This window comes from Megalobrama amblycephala, linkage group LG16, assembly GCF_018812025.1.
Source record: "Megalobrama amblycephala isolate DHTTF-2021 linkage group LG16, ASM1881202v1, whole genome shotgun sequence".
Lineage (NCBI taxonomy): Eukaryota > Metazoa > Chordata > Actinopteri > Cypriniformes > Xenocyprididae > Megalobrama > Megalobrama amblycephala.
In genome coordinates this window covers 23,677,336-23,692,749 of record NC_063059.1, presented here as the reverse complement: position 1 = coordinate 23,692,749, position 15,414 = coordinate 23,677,336, and the positions used below count along the sequence as shown (strand labels likewise).

General features: G+C 37.1%; 1 protein-coding gene across 1 annotated transcript in view; it reads left to right on the top strand.

The window, feature by feature from the left end:
• usp32 (ubiquitin specific peptidase 32) overlaps nucleotides 1-15,326 on the top strand; it is a 58,475-nt gene extending 43,149 nt beyond the window's left edge. The window contains 18 exon segments of the mRNA XM_048161718.1: nucleotides 300-454; nucleotides 2,003-2,084; nucleotides 2,227-2,301; nucleotides 2,706-2,844; nucleotides 3,818-3,923; nucleotides 4,015-4,188; nucleotides 4,339-4,513; nucleotides 4,603-4,754; nucleotides 4,840-4,951; nucleotides 5,622-5,818; nucleotides 7,067-7,251; nucleotides 7,452-7,538; nucleotides 7,633-7,753; nucleotides 8,386-8,577; nucleotides 8,898-9,150; nucleotides 9,230-9,645; nucleotides 9,736-9,828; nucleotides 13,110-15,326. Coding sequence (XP_048017675.1) covers nucleotides 300-454; nucleotides 2,003-2,084; nucleotides 2,227-2,301; nucleotides 2,706-2,844; nucleotides 3,818-3,923; nucleotides 4,015-4,188; nucleotides 4,339-4,513; nucleotides 4,603-4,754; nucleotides 4,840-4,951; nucleotides 5,622-5,818; nucleotides 7,067-7,251; nucleotides 7,452-7,538; nucleotides 7,633-7,753; nucleotides 8,386-8,577; nucleotides 8,898-9,150; nucleotides 9,230-9,645; nucleotides 9,736-9,828; nucleotides 13,110-13,283 — 2,888 coding nt within the window. The 3' untranslated portion in view covers nucleotides 13,284-15,326.
• Nucleotides 15,327-15,414: the final 88 nt, after the last annotated feature.

Sequence of the window (15,414 nt, the reverse complement as noted above, 5' to 3'; positions counted from 1 at the left end):
ATTTAATAGCATGCATGCTAGGGTATATTGATGGAATTGATTGGATCTTCACATTTCTCATCATTAAAATGAAACTGTAAAAGTATTACTTTACAAATTTTGCATAGTAAGTTAAAATACGTTTACATTCTCCATGATTTCTTTAAAGTTCATTTTTGAATATATAACAACACAGCAGGGTGGAAATGCTATAAAGGTTGTTTTTAAAATGGGTAAATGTTTTTTTTTTTTTGTTTTTTTTTTTTTTTTTTTTTTGCATGTGACTTAGAATGCTAAAGGCTGCTTTGTTCCCAACACAGGAAATGTTCCTTCTCCGAACGCCCCTCTGAAGCGAGTGCTGGCATACACGGGCTGTTTCAGCAGGATGGGCACCATTAAAGACATTCATGAGTACCTGTCCCAGAGGTTACGCATCAAAGAAGAGGACATGCGCCTCTGGCTCTACAACAGTGAGGTGGGGACCTCTTTAACAGATACTGAATAAAAGAATGTTAAACTCTGATCAGAGACATTCATATGCAAATCTGTACTCATTATAAAAATACAGATGTCACCTCACTGCAGTGAACTGTGAGGAAATGCTTCAAAATGCAAAAGTCCTGTGTTCACATATTTCCTATTGAAACTGGTTGTTTAGGTGAGGCATCACAAAAGATTGTCTCTTTTTTGTAAATAGCCAATAGGCTTTATTTACATTACAGTTTTTAACTGTGATTTGTTACATTCTATTCAGTGTTTTCTTCAAGGAGGTAAGGGAGGCAGTGCCTCAAAATGTTGAATGAGAAAATAATCCATATTGCAAAAATAAAACATCGCAAATATTACAAAATGTGACATTAAAAAGTGTATAAATTACCATTTTTTTTCTAAAATAACAGTGTCCAACAGCGACACCAGCGGGTAAATTTAGCCCATTCAGTTTTAACAGACCTCCTAAAGTGTGCGGTGGGTTTGGTGGGGGGTAATTGAGAATGAATGGGGGAAAGTCACATGAAAGGGGACAATGCCTCCATCGCGCTATTGGTTATGACTGGTTCATGTGGCAAATCCAGCCTCTCGTTATCGTGCGTGTTCTGCGTTTGCGAATCAGTCTGAATGAACAAAATGATAGTGTTAATGGGAAGACTAATAACTTAAAAGTAAACAACCCACCCACTTGGATATCACAACATTATCACATCAAAATCAAACTTGAAATGGCCTGAAAACATGAGTGTCTGTGACCAGTGTTCACCTAGCTTGATGACTCATGATCTGAAAATAAGTTGACTATTAAAAAGAACAGCTGAAAATCAGTTTACAAAGAAAATATATTGTTTAAATTATTACTGCTTTAAGTTATTGTGGAATAAATGTAAAATGCTTAAAAAAAACTGATGAGATTTATACTTGGTTTTAATAATTAGAACATTAATAACATTGTTAATGTAAAAATACCAAATAGAAGTATACTTGGTTTCTTTTTCATTTCTTTTTTTTCTTTTTTATTTAATTTTTATTTAACTGGACAAATGTGACAACATTAAGTTTAACTGAGGGAAATTTACATATGATTTATTTAAAAAAAAAACTGAGGACTTTGACTCCTCATTTCAGAAGACCACTGCATGCCACTGATACTGGTATTAGGGGGAGGATCATTCTAATTCTAGACAGCATTTGATTGGGCAAAAATGTGTAGTACAGGATGAGTCATCAATATTTTTGTTCATTTTTCTGGAAGAGAAAGACTGTAAATTTGAAATCGGTAAAATGTTAATTACATCAGTGATTAGGAGTGGTATGCACACTAACGTTCAAAAGTAGACACTAAAATTTAAATTTTTTTTTTTTTTTTTTTTTTTTTTTTAAGAAGTCTCCTATGCTCACCAAGGCTGAATTAATTTATTTCCCATAATAATTCATGCTACATACATTTATACTGTATAACTGAGAATGAATGGGGGAATTCATTTAAAACATAAATATAAATGTTTCTTGTTTTATATTGTCTTTTTATCAGAATTACCTCACTCTCCTGGACGATGAAGATCACACTTTAGAAAGTTTGAAAATTCAAGACGAACAGCACTTAGTCATTGAGGGTATGTCTGTGACATTTATCTGTCTTAATTAAATTTTTATCTCATTTCACATTTGCTGAGCAGTGTGGATTAAATTGCAAAGCATGCATGACCATACTGATGGAAAAGGAAAAATTATTAAGATATCTTTCCCTTTCTCCAGTTCGAAACAAAGATATGAGCTGGCCAGAGGAAATGTCTTTCATTGCAAACAGCAGCAAAATCGACAGACACAAAGGTAATGTCAGAGTTCTTGAAGAGTGTTGGAAAAATCTATGCAAATTGGAGACTGGCCAAACCATCTACAAATGCCAGAATGTTTATCTGAGTTTGACCTTACCTAGATGGCACTATAATACAATTCTTTAGTCCGGTTTCTTGTATCAAAGCACATATCAAGTAGATTATTAACACAGGAACAAAAGCAGCAAGAGTCCAAGAAGTAATTGCATAACAAAGCAATATAAAAGCCATATCAAGACAGACATCAGCTTTGACATTTAAAGACTCACTGTTGGCGTCGAACTCTATGAAATACTGAGTATGAACTTCATGGCGATAGTACTTAAGTGGTTGTGCCTGTGAAGTCCAAACTTCAGTCTCTCTTAAATTTGTATACATTTTGTCCCATTTCTCTTGCAGTTCCTACTGAGAAAGGCGCCACAGGTTTGAGTAACCTGGGTAACACATGCTTCATGAACTCTAGTATTCAGTGTGTAAGCAATACCAAGCCCCTCACTGAGTACTTCATCTCAGGTCGACACCTTTATGAGCTTAACAGGTATGAAAATGTGGCCAAAGCCTTTTTAATACCAAAATCACTTGTAACTATTAAGTTAAGATGCATTCACATTTACTGTTTTGCGGGCGAAATCCATCCAATCATCCGATCAGGAATCCACATGATCAGGAGTTTAACATGAGGGCAAAAATGTTCCCTTTGGAGATTTTGCTCGTGTTTGAATTAGTGATGCCACGTTGACCAACAGAAAGTTGCTTTTTTTGAAATTGACTTGTGTGAGCAGTGCTTGATGCATCACTACACCATTAAAGGGTTAGTTCACCCCAAAATGACATTTCTGTCATTAGGTACTCATCCTCATCTCGTTCCACACCTTTGTTCATCTTCAGAACACAAATTAAGATATTTTTGATGAAATCTGAGAGGTTTTTGATCCCCAAGAGAAAGCAATTTAATTACCACATTCAAGGTCCAGAAAGGTAGTAAAGACATCATTAAAGCAGTTAACGTGACTGCAGTGGTTCAACCTTAATGTTATGAAGCGACGAGAATACTTTTTGTGCACAAAAACAAAACTAATAACTTTATTCATCAAGTTTTGTTTTTGTGCACAAAAAGTATTCTCGTCGCTTCATAACACTGAGGTTGAACCACTGTAGTCATGTGGACGGTTTTAACGATGTCTTTACTACTTTTCTGGACCTTGAATGTGGTAATTGCGTTGCTTTCTCTTGGGGATCAGAAACCTCTCAGATTTCATCAAAAACATCTTAATTTGTGTTCCGAAGATGAACGGTCTTATGGGTTTCAAGACATGAGTACTTAGTGACAGAAATTTCATTTTTGGGTGAACTAAACCTTTAACAATGGACAATGGACCTCTTTTGCCCAAAAAAATCCACTAATGTGATGCACGTTTATACTTGAAGGAAAAGTGAAAAGTAGGAAACTTTTGTATGGGTCACAATCATCTGTCATACCTCTTGACCAATGAGCTGTCTTGCCTTGACAGAACCAATCCGATAGGAATGCGTGGTCACATGGCCAAATGCTATGGTGATTTGGTACAGGAACTCTGGAGTGGCACCCAGAAGAACGTTGCACCTCTAAAACTCCGGGTAGGTTGTTAACATCTGAAATTATGAGCATCAAACCCAAATGTTTATCTTTAAAAATTCTTATGCTATTTTTTTTTTACTTTTTTTGTAGTGGACGATAGCAAAGTATGCTCCAAGATTCAACGGCTTCCAGCAGCAAGACTCCCAGGAGCTCTTGGCCTTCCTCTTGGATGGGCTTCATGAAGACTTGAATCGCGTGCATGAGAAGCCGTACGTGGAGCTTAAGGATAGTGATGGACGGCCAGATCATGAAGTGGCCACAGAGGTCAGTGTCAAAAGTCCTGTTTTTCAGCCCCTGCTAGGCACAACACATCAGCTCAGCACTCCTAAACGAACCTAAATAGGCACACTGATGATGCGCAAATGAAAAGTTTTTTCTTCACCCTGAGGACATCTGCGTATTTCTCTTTCACAGGCCTGGGAAAACCATTTGCGGAGAAATCGTTCAATTGTGGTGGACCTCTTCCATGGGCAGCTCAGGTCCCAGGTGAAGTGCAAGACCTGTGGCCACATCAGCGCCCGCTTCGACCCCTTTAACTTCCTATCGCTGCCGCTGCCCATGGACAGCTCCATGCACTTAGAAATCACAGGTGAAGTCAAGTAGAGAGAAAACATAAACACTTTAAAATCCATCAGCCAGATACGCCAGTCTCACATAAAAGTTTTTTTTGATTTGCAGTTATCAAACTTGATGGCTCTACTCCGGTCCGGTACGGGCTCCGTCTCAACATGGATGAGAAATACATGGGCCTGAAGAAACAGCTAAGTGAGCTGTGCAGCCTGAAACCTGAGCAGATCCTACTGGCTGAGGTTCACACGTCCAACATCAAGGTTAGCTCAACTTACCATATCAGACACTGTAGTTGACACAATCTAAGTGGCCTGGCTTTTAAATAAATGCTTCTCTTTGATCTAGAACTTTCCTCAGGACAACCAGAAGGTGCGACACTCTGTGAACTGCTTCCTCTGTGCATTTGAAATCCCTGTGCCTGGCTCACCCACCTCAGTCACCTCTCCAGTGCAAACAGGTAACGAGGAATGATTTCTTCTTTCTCTCTGTCCTTAAAAGAGAAATTTTGTTTTATCATGAATACCCATATTTGCCATTGACCAATATGTATGTATATACTTTAGATGCAAAAGTAGCTAAACGCCACCTCCATCAAAAATGAGATGATGATATTGAACGAATGCTCTCCACACATAGTATAAGTTCATGAAATACTTTTGTTTCAAATCCGCTAAATCCCAGCCTCAGCCCATTCAGAAATACCGGTTTGTTGGCCACTTCCCTTTGTCAGCAAAAGCCTCTAAGTCTACAGAACCAATCAGAAGACATAAATCAAATCATATGATTTCAAGATGAATGACGGTGTGCGTTACTGTGAAAATCGTTACCGTGGCAACGACAGGATTTGCAAGTAGCATGTTAACATGACAGTGTTTCGTGTGTTGCTGTAACTCTGACAGAAATGGACTCAACCTACATCAAAGAACAGCTGTAATATGACATGGACATGACAACAATTTGCATCACAGCTCCCCCCTACTGTGTGGATCAGTTTCTGCATTGTTACATTTTGAATTCTGCTTTTATCATTTGCAATGTTTCCAGTTGCATCTTTAGTGATTTTGCAACTGTTTACTGTCTTGTTGTCCAAAGAAAGCACACATGGACTCAAGTTTTTTTCTTTTAAGAAAAAGCACCTATAGCCAATGGGACAGCAGGAAACAATCACACTGGAAAGTCTGGCCTGATTCCCAATGGCATGCCCAGCACAGTGGTCCCCTGCACCCCCGAGAAGCCCCTTGCCAATGGTATCCCTAATGGTCACGCTGTACTGGTCCAAGAGAGCCCCTTCATTGGCTACATCATTGCCATGCACAGAAAGATGGTGAGTATTCACTTCATATTAACTTTTTAACTTAAAGTGTTAGTTCACCCGAAAAAGGAAAAAATTGCCATCAATTATTCAATCTCATGTCATTCCAAACCTATAAGACTTTCGGTCATCTTCGAAACACAGATGAAGATATTTTAATGAAACCTGAGACATTTTTGTCCCTCCATTAACAGTCGATGTAATTACCACTACAGCTTTATATGATTCAATGTAGGCTTTTTTTCACATATTAAACACTTATCAATGCACACATCAGTTATGGTAAACGTAAGCTCAAATATGTTTGCTTGACGTGTGAGAACCAATGAGATTTGTTATCATGCATCAAGCAAGTGTGGTTGAGCTTCTGTTTATGTTCGATGATCAATGTTTATATGTGAATAAAAGCCTAAATTCAAAATGTTATCATATAAAGCGATCCAGTCTCTTCAGAAAATCAATTTATATGGATTAGTTTTACGATCTCTTTATGAACTTTTTGAAGTGTCAAAGTGGTAGTTGCATGGACTGTCAATGGAGGGACAGAAATCTCTCAGATTTCATTAAAGGTGCCATCGAACGTTTTTTTACAAGATGTAATATAAGTCTAAGGTGTCCCCTGAATGTGTCTGTGAAGTTTCAGCTCAAAATACCCCATAGATTTTTTTTTTTAATACATTTTTTTAACTGCCTATTTTGGGGCATAATTAGAAATGCACCGATTCAGGTTGCGGCCCCTTTAATTCTCGTGCTCCACGCCCCAAGAGCTCGCGCTTGCCTTAAACAGCATAAACAAAGTTCACAAAGCTAATATAACCCTCAAAATGGATCTTTACAAAGTGTTCGTCATGCAGCATGTCTAATCGAGTAAGTACAGTGTTTATTTGGATGTTTACATTTGATTCTGAATGAGTTTGATAGTATGCTCTGTGGCTAAAGCTAAAACTACACACTGTTGGAGAGATTTATAAAGAATGAAGTTGTGTTTATGAATTATAGCGACTGCAAGTGTTTAAAAATGAAAAATAGCGACGACTCTTGTCTCCGTGAATACAGTAATAAACGATGGTAACCACATTTAACAGTACATTAGCAACATGCTAACGAACCATTTAGAAAGACAATTTACAAATATCACTAAAAATATCATGATATCATGGGTGAGGGTGAGAAATTGATGACAATTTTTTCATTTTTGGGTAAACTAACCCTTTAACATGATGGTCGAAAGCATCCTAAGTGTCCGGTCTTTCTCCTCAGATGCGGACAGAGCTGTACTTCCTGTCCTCTCAGAAGAACAGGCCCAGTCTGTTTGGTATGCCGCTTATTGTGCCGTGCACTGTGCATACGAGTAAAAAGGATCTGTATGATGCCGTGTGGATCCAAGTGTCCAGACTTGCCAGCCCTCTGCCCCCACAGGAAGCCAGCAACCATGCTCAAGACTGGTCAGTGGCATCTGCAGCTCACAGCGATCATGTTGATGATTAGTTTGGATGTTTGACAAACCAGTCAAAATTTTGGGGTCGTCAAGATTTTTTTAAATGTTTTTCAAAAAGGAGTCTCTAATGCTCACCAAGGCCCCTGTGTACATCTGTAAGGTAGAGTTCCTTTGCTCTGTTATGTGACATGTCATGCTCTCTTCCAGTGATGACAGTATGGGCTACCAATACCCCTTCACTCTGCGGGTGGTGCAGAAAGATGGTAATTCCTGTGCCTGGTGTCCCTGGTACAGGTAAGTCATTTAAGTTCAGCGGTTGTGCATGCACATATCTCACACTGCAGTGTGGGTTGTCGTGACTGACAAGGGTTGTTTGTGACTTTGCCAGGTTCTGCAGAGGTTGCACAGTGGACTGTAATGAAGACAGAGCATCTTTGGGGAATGCCTACATTGCTGTAGACTGGGACCCCACCGCCCTGCACCTTCGCTACCAGACATCTCAGGAAAGAGTGAGTGCTTTAAAGATGTTCAAAGCAGCATAAAAGCAGCATATTCAGTACCTCAGTCAGTGGTTTGTTGCTGTGTGACAAGTCTATACTGCATCCAGTCTGATGCTGCACTGCAGGACTTGATGTTCACATAATGATTACTCTGCCAGTGCTGTCATTCCCTGTCAAGAGATTTGCTTCCATCTCACATCACAGCAGAGAAATCCATTAAAATCATATTGTGTGATTAATTGTTTTCTGGGTCGGCTGCCTCTATTTTACCTCAAGCAAGAACTCCTGATAAGCCATGAACTGCTAATTATTATCTATCATTTACTACTTGCAAAAGACACCTTCTGAATTCATAAGCTACTGCAGAGTCATAGTAAATCAGTTGTTTAAAATTTGGAGATAACAAAATGAAATTCCATGGTTTTTGCACTACTTTTATGGTACATTATAGACCAGAACTGACCTTTTTATACCTTACATGGAGTCTGCAAATAAAAAGAAATGCCTTCAAATGCACTTGCGTTCTGGTTGTGTAATTCTAAATCTTTTAAACAAGTCCAGAGCTCTTAGTGTTTTTGAGTAGTTATCATTTTGTTACTGTATCTGTCAAGTAATTAATGGCTAATGTTTATGTGGAGCAGATAGTGGAAGAGCATCCCAGTGTTGAGCAGAGTCGGCGTGCTCAGGCAGAGCCCATCAGTCTGGATAGCTGTCTGAAAGCCTTCACCAGTGAAGAAGAGTTAGGGGAGGATGAGCTCTATTACTGCTCCAAGTGTAAGACCCACCGCCTGGCCACCAAGAAGCTGGACCTCTGGAGGCTGCCTCCCGTACTGGTCAGAAACGATTTCTGTTTCCTCTTTCTCTGATTTTTTTTTTTTTTTTTTTTTTTTTTTTCCCAAAGAAGCTTATTTGATCTGATAAATTATACCATTTCTTTTGAGGAAAAAAAGGGAAATTTAGCATGCTGTATAACATAAATGCAATTTTTTCTTAAATTACAGTCTTTTGTTCTTTAGTGTCATGAAAGTCCATATTGAAATTTCAGAGTTTTTATTACAAAAACTTGAGTTACATCATTGGAAGTTGCTCATTATAACATTTGGTATTTTGGTTACAACGTTTTTATAACATTTTTTTCTATGTCCAACTTCAGATTGTTCATTTGAAACGCTTCCAGTTTGTCAATGGTCGGTGGATTAAGTCTCAGAAGATTGTGAAGTTTCCACGCGAGAGCTTTGACCCCAGTGCGTTCCTGGCCCCGCGGGAGGTAACTCAGAGCATGGGCAGCTTGCAGAGCCTCCAGAGCGAATGCCTAGTAGAGGAGCTTCAGAGGCTGGAGAGAGGAGACTCCTCTGTGTCCTCCATCTCCACTACTACTGTGGCCAGTCCTCCCACCTCTGGCAGAGGTCTGTCTCTCTTCTTTATTTGCAGACCTTTTAATTCAACACTACGTGAGATTCTCTAACTATTGCATTGTTGTTTCAGGCACCCCGTGCTCCATCAGGAGGGTGGGCAGCCCATTGAGCAGAAACAGCAGCCCTGGCAGCAGCCCCAGGAGTACGGGACGGAAACAGGGGCGTCTGCGTCTTCCCCAGCTGGGCAGTAGACATCGACTCTGCAACAGCAAAGAAAACCTGGATGCCTGTAGCAAGGAGAGCGAGACAGAGCCAGAACATGGCACAATAACAGACGGGGAGAATCAGATTCCATCTGATACGAATGCACAAGACACCTGGTCACTGGACACCTCAAGCAACGACTGCGATGTCATTATGGTGAATGGACTGGGACAAGACAGCAGTCAGAGTAATGGACACACAGAGGTCAGCGCAGACCTGGACACCCCTCACCAAAGAAATGACATCTTCCTGGAGCCCGTGTACAATTTATATGCAATCTCAGTAAGTGATTCACGTCTAGATGTTTAATTGTGTAATGATTCCTTTTGTAAACAGCCTCTCTCTGACATCTTGATTATTTTTTTCTTTTAGTGCCATTCAGGAATAATGGGAGGGGGGCACTATGTGACTTATGCTAAAAACCCCAATGAAAAATGGTACTGTTACAATGACAGCAGCTGCAAGGTAAGATCCCAGCTCTGTTTATTCTTTGACATCTCGTTTTCCATTATTTGACACTCTTGCTGGCACAGAGATATTTCTGCAAAGATGGAAAATTCTTGAACAGTGAAATATAGATGTCCAAAGTATGGAAGCTTGTTTCTGCCACGGAATAAAAAAAAAAAAAGGATAATTGTGACTTATTTCACAATTCAGATTTTTTTTCTCAGAATTGCATGAAATAAAGTCACAGTTGCATATTATAAAGTCAGAATTGCTTGATATAAAGGCAGAATTGCGTGATATAAATTCACAGTTGCATATTATAAAGTCAGAATTGCTTGATATAAAGTCGCAGTTGCGCGTTATCAAGTCAGAATTGCAAGATATACACTTCCAATTGTTAGTTATAAAGTCCAATTCTGAGGGGGGAAAAAGACCAACTTTTTCTCAGAATTGTGAGTTTATTAAATCTCACAATTCTGACTTTATATCACATAATCCTGACTTTATATCTCACAATTCTGACTTTATATCACATAATCCTGACTTTATATCTCACAATTCTGACTTTATATCTCACAATTCTGACTTTATAACTCGCAGTTCTGACTTTATATCTCACAATTCTGACTTTTTGTATCACATAATCCTGACTTTATATCTCACAATTCTGACTTTATATTACATAATCCTGACTTTATATCTCACAATTCTGACTTTATATCTCACAATTCTGACATTATATCACATAATCCTGACTTTATATCTCAGAATTCTGACTTTATATCTCGCAGTTCTGACTTTATATCTCACAATTCTGACTTTATATCACATAATCCTGACTTTATATCTCACAATTCTGACTTTATATCACATAATCCTGACTTTATATCTCACAATTCTGACTTTATATCTCACAATTCTGACTTTATAACTCGCAGTTCTGACTTTATATCTCACAATTCTGACTTTTTGTATCACATAATCCTGACTTTATATCTCACAATTCTGACTTTATATTACATAATCCTGACTTTATATCTCACAATTCTGACTTTATATCTCACAATTCTGACATTATATCACATAATCCTGACTTTATATCTCACAATTCTGACTTTATATCTCACAATTCTGACTTTATATCTCACAATTCTGACTTTATATCACCCAATTGTGTTTATTGCTCGCGATTCTGACTTTATATCACACAATTCTGACTTTATATCACATAATCCTGACTTTATATCACATAATTCTGACTTTATATCTCACAATTCTGACTTTATATCACCCAATTGTTTATATCTCGTGATTCTGACTTTATATCACATAATCCTGACTTTATATCTCACAATTCTGACTTTATATCTCACAATTCTGACTTTATATCACATAATTCTGACTTTATATCTCACAATTCTGACTTTATATCACCCAATTGTTTATATCTCGTGATTCTGACTTTATATCACATAATCCTGACTTTATATCTCACGATTCTGACTTTATCTCACAATTCTGACTTTATAACTCGCAGTTCTGACTTTATATCACATAATCCTGACTTTATATCTCAGAATTCTGACTTTATATCTCAGAATTCTGACTTTATATCTCACAATCCTGACTTTATATCTCGCAATTCTGACTTTATATCACATAATCCTGACTTTATATCTCAGAATTCTGACTTTATATCTCACAATTCTGACTTTATATCACCCAATTGTGTTTATATCTCACGATTCTGACTTTATATCACACAATTCTGACTTTAGATCACATAATCCTGACTTTATATCTCACGATTCTGACTTTATATCTCACAATTCTGACTTTAACTCGCAATATCACATAATCCTGACGTTTTTATCTCACAATTCTGACTTTATATCACATAATCCTGACTTTATATCTCACAATTCTGACTTTTTATATCACATAATTCTGACTTTATATCTCACAATTCTGACTTTATATCACATAATTCTGACTTTATATCTCACAATTCTGACTTTATATCACATAATCCTGACTTTATATCTCGTGATTCTGACTTTATATCACATAATCCTGACTTTATATCTCACGATTCTGACTTTATAACTCGCAGTTCTGACTTTATATCTCACAATTCTGACTTTATATCACACAATTCTGACTTTATATCACATAATCCTGACTTTATATCTCACAATTCTGACTTTATAACTCACGATTCTGACTTTATAACTCGCAGTTCTGACTTTATATCTCACAATTCTGACTTTATATCTCACAATTCTGACTTTATATCACACAATTCTGACTTTATATCACATAATCCTGACTTTATATCACATAATCCTGACTTTATATCTCACGATTCTGACTTTATAACTCGCAGTTCTGACTTTATATCTCACAATTCTGACTTTATATCTCACAATTCTGACTTTATATCACATAATCCTGACTTTATATCTCACAATTCTGACTTTATATCACATAATTCTGACTTTATATCTCACAATTCTGACTTTATATCACCCAATTGTGTTTATATCTCGTGATTCTGACTTTATATCACATAATCCTGACTTTATATCTCACAATTCTGACTTTATAACTCGCAGTTCTGACTTTATATCTCACAATTCTGACTTTATATCACATAATCCTGACTTTATATCTCAGAATTCTGACTTTATATCTCACAATTCTGACTTTATATCTCGCAATTCTGACTTTATAACTCACAATTCTGACTTTATAACTCGCAATTGACTAAATCTCGCAATTCTGATTTTATAACTCACAATTGTGACTTTATATCTTTCAATTCTGACTTTATATCTCGTAATTCAGTCAGAATTGTGAGATAAAAAAGTTGCACTTACCTTTTTTTTATTTATTCAGTGGCGGAAACAAGCTTCCAAACAAAGGTCCCAATACTTCAGTGTTGATACTAAACTAATTGGCGCAACAGCCTGCAGTATCTGTCGTAGCAATTACCAACTGAATTTGGTATCTCCACACTGACTGGCAGGTGCTTTCTAAAGCTCAACATTGTTTGAAATTAATTAAATCGAAATAATTAATTGAAATAAATGTTTTTGTAAGACTATTTAAAATTAAATTAAATGAAAATTGTGTTTAATATAAGTACTGTAGTATCAACATTGGATTTATTATTCCTGAAATTTCCCTTGCATTAGTGTCGACTACTCAAAGTTTCATAATGTCTGGTTTTGTGACAACACTTCAAGAAGTATTGTGCAACAATACTTGAAACAAACTATTTCTCGTCACCTCTTCAGGAAGTTCACTCGGACGAGATTGACACAGATTCAGCTTACATCCTGTTCTATGAGCAACAGGGAGTGGACTACTCGCAGTTTCTGCCAAAAACAGAGGGCAAAAAGATGGCAGACACCACAAGCATGGATGAAGACTTTGAATCTGACTACAAGAAGTACTGTGTGCTGCAGTGATGCCATGCTCTTCCACATTAAAGACACTAGGGGGGTCTGTCAGTATGCCAGTGCAATGAGAACTGAAACGGCAGAGCCGCCCCAGAGGACCATCATTTGTGAAAGCACAAAATATCAGTTAGCCGACAGGCACAACACCGCCGCTGACTGCGCTTTCCGAATTGAGGTACCTGACACTTCAGATACACGAGGGAGAGGGCGAATGAGTGAATCACAGAGAACTGTAGCGATCATGTGATTGTTGCCAAGCAAACAAATAACTGTAAGCCAATCCCTTGATATCACCATAACCAAACAGACAAAACTGCTCTTTCACACGCCAACCCACACAGGTGAATCCAAAAATCGCATAACAAGAGCTGTAGTGCTAAATTTCGGAACAGAACAGATTCTTTTAATTAGGAAAGTGATGGTGAAGATGGTGTTGGTATAAATTAGAGAGCCCTAAAGGTTTTGTTGTCATAGTTGATTTTTTTTCTACAGTAATTTCCATACACTACCTCACATCTTTTGCAATTTATTGGCCAACTGTTCATAGAAAATTAGTGTGACAGTATTATATCATCTGACAGCATTTGAAATTAATTTATGGAAGACAAAATTCACTTTCCAAAAAAGAAAATTTCTACCACTTAATAGAATATCCTCCCACTCCTCCGCTGCCAAATTATACATATGCTTTTTTGTTTTTTGTTTTAAATCTATTTAAGCGGGTTATTTGCAGACTTGATTTTTTTTTTTTTTTAGACGAATAATGTATCTTTTTTTTTATTTTTGTATACATTTATTTTTATCAATGTTTTTTTTTTTTTTAATGCAGTAGTTCACTTTGCCTAAATACATCCGCTTACTGCTTTAGTCTTAGCAGTCTGATCAAACCACGTCCTCTCAACAGAAGCACAGCTTTTTACGTTTTCCTGTTACCATTGTATTTTTTTTTTTTTGCTTCACAAAATACTGTTGACCGCAGAGACTAAAAACTGCAACCAGATACATATCTGATTGTTTTCTCACGTGTCCAAGCCAAAGTGTTCTAATGGTCATAATGTACATTATCTGTGGAAAGCATTGAATACTGTTAGACAAGAGCAAATAAGGTCTGTTGTGTGAACAGTATTAGCACTGAAGAATTATTTCACAACCCTTGCTTTTAGAGAACAGCATTCTCACTAAACTGCTGAAGGTTCTGGACGTCTGTGTACCAGGTTATTAGTAGCATTTCTTTAGTGACTCTTGATAAAAGAGCCCAACTTAATAACCACTGTGAAAAGATGTATGAAATATTGAATGGCTCTTATTTTTCAGCAACTCATCAACTGAATGAGTTCCTCCTGTGAGGGGACGTTAAACCCTTGGAAATCATCGGGAATCATTCGCCCGCACCCATTTTGCTGCTGTACTTTTCAGATTTCCATGGATATTCTAAATGTTAGCCATCAAAGAAAGGTTTATCCCTGTCAGAAAAAGAAATGTTTGTGAAATAAACACAGCTGTATTACTGTAAGGCAATTATTAATCACCATAATGAGTAATGCAAATATGATATATGGACTGTAAACAGTTTTTAGGTATTTTAATGTTAAAAAAAAAAAATAGATATCCAACATCCAAAATCAAATGATATCACTCTTCTCAAATTAAAATTGGCTGTTTGGTGAATTACAGTTACAGTAACCACAAACATGCTTTAATCGTTCACTTTTTTTCTTTTTTTTGATACAGGGATAATTTATTAAAACTGGCAAAATTATCTCTTTTCAAGTAGTGCAATCAACTACTGATGTGTGTCTTTGTCTGTCGTTAGTCCTAATTTTGTTAAATTAATTTTGATGAACTGCTAGAGATGTATTAATTTAATGAACTTTATTTTGTAAAGTGTTGTTTAAAGAATAAAATTGACATTGCACTGACAAATGTACATAAATGTTTTGTAAATACGCCAATGAAAATGAACTGTACAAATGTACTTGTAGTTGTATATGGAGTGATACTGTTGATCTGTAACAATTATTCAAGAAACAAATTAAATGCAGCCAAATGCGAGTTGTTCTCTTCTGTGTTTATTTAGCCGGCGAATGATGCGAGGTGTTTCCTTCAACAGCAAAGAGGAAACCGCACACCTCCCTCTGTT